Genomic DNA, 8,627 nt, shown 5'->3' on the forward strand with positions numbered 1-8,627 from the left:
GTGTGTGTGTGTGCGTGCGTGTGTTACAGCGTGTGTGCGTGTGTTACAGCGTGTGTGCGTGTGTTACAGCGTGTGTGTGTTACAGCGTGTGTGTGTGTGTTACAGCGTGTGTGCGTGTGTGTGTTACAGCGTGTGTGTGTGTGCGTGTGTTACAGCGTGTGTGTGTGCGTGTGTGTGTTACAGCGTGTGTGTGTGTGTGTGTGTTACAGCGTGTGTGTGTGCGTGTGTGTGTTACAGTTTGTGTGTGTGCGCGTGTGTGTTACAGTTTGTGTGTGTGCGCGTGTGTGTGTGTTACGGTTTGTGCGTGTCAGCAGCCTCGGCGTCTCACACAGAAGCGTAGAAACACGTTAACAGCATCACCACGAGGAGCTTCAGCTCCGCAGCAACAATAACAGCAAACAGTCGGGTCAGGTTACCGTGGCAACCACAGCGCTCAGCTAGCATCAGAAGAACAACAACAACAGCAGCAGCAACAACAGTCTCAGAAGAAGCGTAATATGCGTCAGCGTCCACAGACGGTTCAGCCTCATTCTGTGCAGATTCTGATGTTGCCACAAGCTTGTTGCCAAACTTTGGAGCGTTTGCTGCGGCCCGCCACGGTCCAGGACCGGAACCAGAAGGACCCTCTTCTTCACGCTTTGTTGACGTTGGGTCGGCGACACTTTGATGGGCTGTAAACATGAGACATGCAGGAAGTCAGGAACCGTGGAGCAGGATCCAAACGCACGGGTCTTAACGAGTCCACGGTTCTCGAAAACTTGGTACAGATTCAAACTAGTGTTCTGACGATTTATGCTACCTATCGAGATGCGGTTACGATTATGATTCGGTAGCATTTTTCAACAAGGGAGCGTAGATACAGGCAGAACACCGGTTCTCGATGCCCGACCCGACTCAGCTTGTTAGGTTGTCAGTTAAAAAACGCCTGAGCACGAGTCCCAGAACGACGAGAGCGGAAACCAGCGTTCGCACGAAAACTTGTGGCAACATCTCTGCAGATGAACAACACCAGGAATCCGAGGCTTTCAGGAACTAAACGCAGGAAAAACATTCACCGATCGAAGCTGCTGAACAACAATCTGCTGTACGTCTGGAATGAAGGCTGACATTAAAGTGACGCCCAGCTGTTATCAAGAAAACAAACGGCTGCATCAGCCTGCAAAGCTGAAGGAATGTGTCCACACAGGAAATACACACCGTCACATTAAGAGAAAAAACTTGGCTGCCGACGAAGGCGGAAAGGTCCATCATCATCAACATCTCTCCTCTGTGAGTGGTCAGTTCAAAATGATGCGGAGGAGGTCAGTCCAATAACAGGCCAGGCATAACTGGAGAAAGGCGTGGCCAATAAGAGCGAAGCAAAACCCCTTAAATGGCCCTAAAAGTCGTTTCTGGAGGAATCCAGCAAACCGAGTTTATAAAATGTTCATCTGGGAGCGAGAGAGTCTGCCTCGCCCCGTACAGTCAGGAGCCGCAAAACGCCATCAGGTTAAAGAATCTGCAGAGAACGCTGAAAACAGGAAACAGAAATAAATAGACACTTTTTAAAAAACAGACGACGAGCGAAGAGCAAAAAGGCCCGAAAAAGATCCCACGAGAAAGAACTTGAGATAAATCTGGAATCCGCAGGTTTCCTCAGACGACCTCATGAATATTAATGAGGCTCAGGTCAAACCTTCACATCAAAACCTCTTCAGTTCCTTTCAAAATGTCCGAGCCGTGGATCAGAGAAAACAAACGGTTCTGGATTTAAAATGTTTTCATTTCTCCAGTAAAAACTCAACAACACGATCTGGTTCCAGTTATAAACTTTTTCTTTTTTTCACAGTTTACAGACCGCCAGCTGAACGCCGTCCGTAGAGGAAGAGAAACACTCTTTAGATCAGATTTCTGTTTCTTTCCCCTCGTCCAAGTGTTCGAGTGCCGATACAGAAACGAAGGAGGCTGAAGGCCCGACACCCAGCTGCTCTCTGCACCGGCTAAATGTTCAGCAGAGGCGTTCGGAGGCTCCGGCCTCTCCGACGTTCACAAACCGGGTCTTTTGTCTGGTCTGGGCGACGACTCCCCAGCAGCGAAAGGTCCCCATAAACCACCAACTCTCCCAGTCTTACCGGTCGGGCGACAGCGCCCCAAAAAACTATGTGGAAGTTTCAGAATCAGTCCAGGCGGCCTCCTCCGACCCTCCCGGAGGCGAAGGCGAGCTCTGTGCCCAGCGAGGAGCTGTGCGAGGCGGGCGGGGCGCTCAGGGTTTCTGGGGGCCGGGGGACAGGACCACGGGGGTGGAGAGGCCGTCGACGCTCAGAGCCGGGATGTGGATCTGGTTACTGCCGTTGGTGGGAAACTGAAGGGGGAGAGAGAGAGAAGACGTCAGCATTTTCACTTCCCTGTGGCTGTTTGACAGAAACGTCCACATTTCAGATTCATCTCCTTCAGGTAGTTTCTATGAAAACCACGGCCGCGCTTTGTTTTACACGCCTGTAACTTCAGAGTCACCTCCTCTGAGCAAAACAAACTCCTCTGGCTGCTCCCGGACGTTTGTCTTGTTTTGAGGCTGAGTCTATTTTTGACATATGATTTCAGAAAGTTGAGGAACTTGTGACCTGGTAGCAGGTAAAACCACGGGGAGGTGAACTCTTGATCCGGATGAATGGTCCAGTAGGAGGAGGTGACTTACACTGACTGACTACCAGCTGAACTCAGTCTCCTCTGTTTCCCATAATTACTACCAAATGACTGTAGAAATGATCAATTAAACCAAAATCCACTTTAAAAGTTTCATGTTTCTGTGGACGGTTTAGTTTCAGGAGCGCATTTGAAGCATCGCATCAGAAAAGGTCGATGGAAACAGAAAAAATTGAAGAAAAATCCTTCATTTTGTTTTTTGCTCGCTTGAGGTGTTTTTTTGTAGAAAAAGAGTAAATAATAAGTTCTGACGTAGCGAACTTTCAACTCACGTCTGATCAGCTGTTTCTGCTGTCGGCGTCTCGCCCGGTTGTGCAGAGTTCTGCACGTCTGCTGAGAATTTCCTGCAGCTCATTCCGGTGACGCTCATTTGTGCTGGAGGATGCAGATCTGGGCAGGAAGCCTTCATCAGCTGTTCTGCTGAATGATGCGTTCACGTCTTAAAGGTCCGTTTCAGATGCTAAATATTAACGACTAAACGTCCATAAAATACTTTGAATCATTCATCTCCACTGATGAACCCCACAAAGGACATTACAGCGTTTAAAAACATTATCTGGAGGTGCGTGCAGAACTCTGCATAACACCGGATATTCCCATAATGCTCGGAGACGTGGCTGGTAGCAACTTGCTGCTTGAAACACATTGCTGACGACCTCTCTGTTTCTCTCAGATCAGTGGCCCTCAGGTTCGTGCGCCTGGTTTAGTTTCTGGTTTTAACCCCGACGTCTTGTTTATCACAGCCATGTGTAACGTCAACTACTGACGTAACGACGCTCGCCGCAGCCCGGTTTATTCGCTCCAAACCAGCTGATGGAAACGCACAGATTTCAGAGTTTCTTTTTGTTCCTTTTTTGCGACATTTTAAAAAGTACGCTTAAAAACTTTGCTTGACAATTAGTTGGAAACATGGCCTGTGATCCGTTTGTGCTTCTGTTGCAACGGTCATCGAGCTGACTCATATGTTCTCTGCTAAATGGAAACAATCTGCGGCTCTGAGAAACATCAGCAGCGTTAAAGCAGCTCTAATCCTGTTTGTCTACATGACACGCAGAGATAAAGGGTTAAGTGAAGCCGTTTATCAGATCTCCGTTTAAGCTGCACTTCATCTGCTCATGAAGCTGCTGTTTGTTTCTACTCAAACGCTTTTATCCAAAGCGACTTAGATTTGAGGGACGACATGGAAGCACCAGTGAAGCGATAATCTGAGATTCAAGTCAACTACAAACTACGAGAACGTCACAGTGACACGGTTCAGGTTCACACGCCTTCTTTTTAAACAAATACTTTAATCTGTTGTTATTATTATCATCATCCAGATAATACAGCTGTGTTCAAAATAATATGTGGAGTTCAATTAGTGAGCTCGTTTATTGTGTGAAAACTCAGGTGTCCTTCTTTAAGGACATGCTGGGCGTAGTGCATTTCTCTCCGACACTGTAAAACCAAGACACGCAGAGGAAATGTCCAGTCGTCCCGGGCTGGAATAACAGATGCGAAGCTGTTCTCAGAAACTAAATATCAGTTCAGGGATTCACAGAAACATTTTTCAGTTTACAGCAGATGTTTGAGTTTGTAAAGAAAAATGCAGACACTGCCTCATATTTCCTTTCCAACGCACTGTTATTGTTCTGAACCCAGCTGTACTGCTGGAGCCCTTCTGTGTACTGCCACTAGGTGGCGCTGTGTTCTTCCACCAGGCTACTTAAGACAGAGGATGATTAATTCAGGGGTGGTGGGTTTTGACCATTGAAGCATGGCGTGTAATCATGGTTTGGATTATTATTTTTTTAATTTGTTCTGAGAATAAATGGATTTCAAACTTTTGAAAGTTTATTACCTTATTTTATTATTTTTACGTGGAGGAAACAGCACGCAGCTACACGTCACACCAACGACTTCTACAGAAATTACAAAGCCTCTGATGTTTGTTGTAGATTGTATTCTTAGAATTTTCTTTTCTCTGCTTGTCTAAATTTTTATTTTTATTCCTATAATGCCTTGTTCAGCAACATTAGCAACTCAGGGATCAATAAAGTACTTCTGATTTCTGATGCCGGTTATTATAAAAAAACCTGCACCTGCTGAGTTTTGCTGTGTTTGCTGATCTGTAAATATGACTTTTCACCCAAACATGTCCTGTAACACATTATTGATGTGGAATAATCTGAGCGCAGCGTCTCGTCCTGAGTTTTCTGGCTGCACCAGAAGGAGGCGACAAACCGTCACAACAACCAACACCACGCAGCTCCACACGGGAGCAGAGGAAGCCTCGTTTTCCCCTCACCAGAGAAAGAAAGTGATTCAGTCACTCTGCTGATGTAAAATGTCTCAGTCCCAAATGGGATTCGGCTCAGACGGATATCTCCTGAACGCAGAAACCCAAACCTGCCTGACTGGACAGAGAGGGGCGAGGGAGGATAAGCGGTTTGGGAGGGTGAACCTTTAATGATCGTCTAACAGATGGAACAAAAGCTGAGCCAGGAACCTGCAGAGCGACCGGCTCCGAGTGTCGGTGTGACCTGGATCAGGTACAGGTGCACGCAGCGCACAGTCTGTGTGAGAGCAGATCTGACCAGTTTAATAAGAAGAAAATGTTCTTTAGAGAAACACTGAGACCAAAAGTCTACTTTATTTTCTACTAAACGCTGAGCTTTAAGGAATAAAGCTCCACCTGGTGAGCTGGCAGCTGACCACTAAACCCTCAGGCACAACTCTTGGGCGAGGACTTTATGAGCAGGACTTGTGTTTTGATGTAAAGAAAGTTGTTTCGTTATGTTTTTATTATTTGAGAAATGCGGCCGAGGTCAAGTCTTTTATTTCAGCCACGCTTTTATAACGAAACGCTTTGACCACATGGCCACAGTGTTAACATCTCGCCTGTTTCTTTTAGGACCGATCTGAAATTTATTTTCATTGCTGTAAAGGTATGAGCTGCCACCTCCGTATACCTCTGAGCTTCGATCCCCCTATGATCCGGGTCGCGGACTGAGATCCTCTGCTAGGGCGCTGCTAGCTATTCCAAAGGGGACAGGGCCTTTGGTGTCTCAGTCTACCAGAGGAGACCGGGCTCAGTCTGGTTCATCTCACTTCTTTAGACTCATTTATAAAAAGGAGCTTTCACTGTGCGATGCGTCATTTATTTTTCCTTTAACTGGCCATCGATCTGTTCCCTGTTTTAAATATAGTGCGTTGCGGCACTGACTTGTGTTTCTGTGTTCTGCACTGATTGCTGTAAAGCACTTTGTTACCTGTAAAAAGTGACACAAATAAATGCTGGTGGCACCAGAGGGAAAGAGAGGTGTCACAAAAGTCATCAGGATTCATCCTGTGAGGAAAAGGTCTCCAAACCTCCTGTTGATGAAGCCTGTTCGTTATCTTTCAGTCCTCAACACACACACAGCTGTGAAACAGTCTGTGGCTGTGAGTCCAAGTGTGACATGAGCTCTGCAGAGCTGTGAAGACCCTGCAGATTAGATCTAAAGAGGAGCGCTGCAGGGAAGACGGGTCCATCCTGCCAACAAAGGGAGCTTCTGTCTGCCTGTTTGGACCTGAGAGGCTGGTTCAGCCAGAGTATGTTGGTGTCTGTGGTACGGAGCGTCACCTTCTATTCTACATTTAGTTTCGAACTGTAATGACCTGTTAGCATCCAAACATTACAGCAGAGATCATCACCCGGCGGCCCATGGGCCACATCCGGTTATATATTTGCAGTATTACGAAACACAAGTTAATCTCAGGAAATGCACTGTGTCTACAGAACAAGGTGACGGTCATTTTAATCATTTATTATTAGTATTTGACAGCGGATCAGTTTGAAATATTACAGTGAGTAATGCACCAGTCAGGAGCAGCCACAGTGAGCTGCAGTGCAATCAGCAGCAAAATGTCCTCAATCTTCAGGAGCTTCTAAATGAAATGGAGGCTGGCAATTCTGGCTGTGGAGGTTATGGCTGATTACTCTGGATGATCCTTGTTGTTTATTACTTTTTTAATTAATTTTGATATTTTATGAACTTATTACTTATTCCCATTGTAAATTGTCATATGTTTTATGTTCACGTTATATGTTTTAAAGAGGTGGTATTCTGCTCATAATCTCATTTAGAGGTTGTACCAGAGCAGGTTTCCATGGTTATATTTCTGTCATGCTGCACATTGCTGCAGCTCCTTCGTTTTAGCTATGGAGTGATACATCTTGTCTCTAAATGATCTTTGTTGGGAGCTGCACATGCTCAGTTCATAGTTAAGGACTACTAGCCAATCAGAAGCAGAGAAGGGCGGGTCGGCGAGAAGCCGGTAAACGGCTCGGGTTCAGCCGGGCCGTGTTGCCGAGCCGGTCGGCAACACGGACCGTTACACCCCATGTAACTGGACACATGTAATTTACTTTACCGGACCCCTCGGGCCCCGGACCCCCCCGCCATAGTCTCTCCGCACGCTGTGGGAAACCCTGAGGAAAAAGCTCATTTTGACCGTTTAATTTATGCAATGGTAAATAAATGGAAAAGATGTGAAAACCTTGTTCGGTGTTCCAGAAAGTTTTTCATTATATTCGGCTTCAGCCAAGAGTTTTCCTCTTTACACAGATGAAGCGTGAACGGAGGGCGTGTCGCCGGCTGCGTTATTACCTGGAAGGAGAGTTTGGCCGGGGAGCGAGGAGCGATGGGGCTGAGCGTGCTCCAGAAGTGGATGGTGGAGGGAAGAGGACTGGGAGTCAGCAGCACCGGAGTCTGGACACACACACAGGAAGTTATCAGAACACAAGAACACGCACACACGGACAGACAGGTGAGCAGGTGGGCGCGTACCAGAGAGTGGGAGGTGATGACAGTCGGGGTGAGCGTGTTGGTCGCTGATCCAGGAGCCAATAAACTGTTAACAGCTGCGTTCACCTGCAGAGGACACACAGGTTATGATGTCAGAGCCTTCACCTGGGCGCGGCGCTACAGTTTTATAAATTATTACTAATGAAGGCAGCCGGTTAACGACTGCAGTCAGTGTTGGGCGGCCGCTGACCTTATCCAGCGAGAGGCCGGGGGGCAGGGAGGGGGAGGAGGGCAGCTCCAGGCCCCGTGGCTTCTTCGGCTTTGGAGGAACGGCGTCCGAGGCGGAGGTCACCGGAGGAGTGGCCGCCGGGGAGGACGGGACTGGATCTGACAGAGACAGACAGAGAGACCTGGTGTCGGTGGTGACAGAGAGAAGAACTCGTCGATCCACACAGAGTTTAATCTCTGACCGTCGGCCTCGACGCCGCCAGCAGCTCACTACATATTTACAACTAGAGCGTGAAGAAGAACAAAGACTCTGCTGCAAGGATTCTCTGAGCTGAAGTGTGAGAGTGGAAAACATTCAGGAAGCAGCTGCCCCCCCCTCCCCCAACACTAATGTCATTATGTCTTTAACAGCTCGCCAATCCAAGATGGCCGCCTCACACTGTAAAAGCTCTCCGTCAGCTCACGTTCAGAAGAAGAAGTCGTTTCCGTTTACCTGTTAGCGTCACCTCCGCTCCGGACTCCCCTGCAGGCTGCTGGCCTCTGGCCCCGGGCTCCAGGCAGGGAGGGGGCGGGGTCTCCACGACGGTGAGGGGGGGCTCTGGTTCTCCTGACTCGCAGATCAGCTGAGGAACCAGGGAGGAGGAGCAAAGAGACGAGTGTGAAGGCCGTGAAGCAGAACCTGAAGATATCTGTGTGCATAATAATAATGACGACACTACAGTAAAGAGATATCTCTCTCTCTCTCTCTCTCTCTCTTTCTCCCTCTCTCTCCCCCTCTCTCTCTCTCCCCCTCTCTCTCTCTATCTCTCTCCCTCTCTCTCCCTCCCTCTCCCTCTCTCTCCCTCCCTCCCCCTCTCTCTCTATATCTCTCTCTCCCTCTATATATCTCTCCCCCTCTCTCTCTCCCTCTCTCTCTCTCTCTTTCTCCCTCTCTCTCTCTCTCTCTCT

At 48.0% G+C, this 8,627-nt stretch overlaps 1 protein-coding gene across 2 annotated transcripts in view; it reads right to left on the reverse strand.

The window, feature by feature from the left end:
• Window positions 1-1,796: 1,796 nt before the first annotated feature.
• Window positions 1,797-8,627, reverse strand: part of elk1 (ETS transcription factor ELK1) — a 20,022-nt gene continuing 13,191 nt past the window's right edge. For both annotated transcript variants that reach the window (XM_046056363.1, XM_046056362.1), the window contains 5 exons: window positions 8,173-8,302; window positions 7,702-7,838; window positions 7,494-7,577; window positions 7,314-7,415; window positions 1,797-2,341 (listed from right to left, as the gene is read on the reverse strand). In XM_046056363.1, coding sequence (XP_045912319.1) covers window positions 2,243-2,341; window positions 7,314-7,415; window positions 7,494-7,577; window positions 7,702-7,838; window positions 8,173-8,302 — 552 coding nt within the window. In that variant the 3' untranslated portion in view covers window positions 1,797-2,242. The remainder of the gene's footprint in view (window positions 2,342-7,313; window positions 7,416-7,493; window positions 7,578-7,701; window positions 7,839-8,172; window positions 8,303-8,627) is intronic.

The sequence above is a fragment of the Micropterus dolomieu genome, linkage group LG08 (genome assembly GCF_021292245.1).
Source record: "Micropterus dolomieu isolate WLL.071019.BEF.003 ecotype Adirondacks linkage group LG08, ASM2129224v1, whole genome shotgun sequence".
Lineage (NCBI taxonomy): Eukaryota > Metazoa > Chordata > Actinopteri > Centrarchiformes > Centrarchidae > Micropterus > Micropterus dolomieu.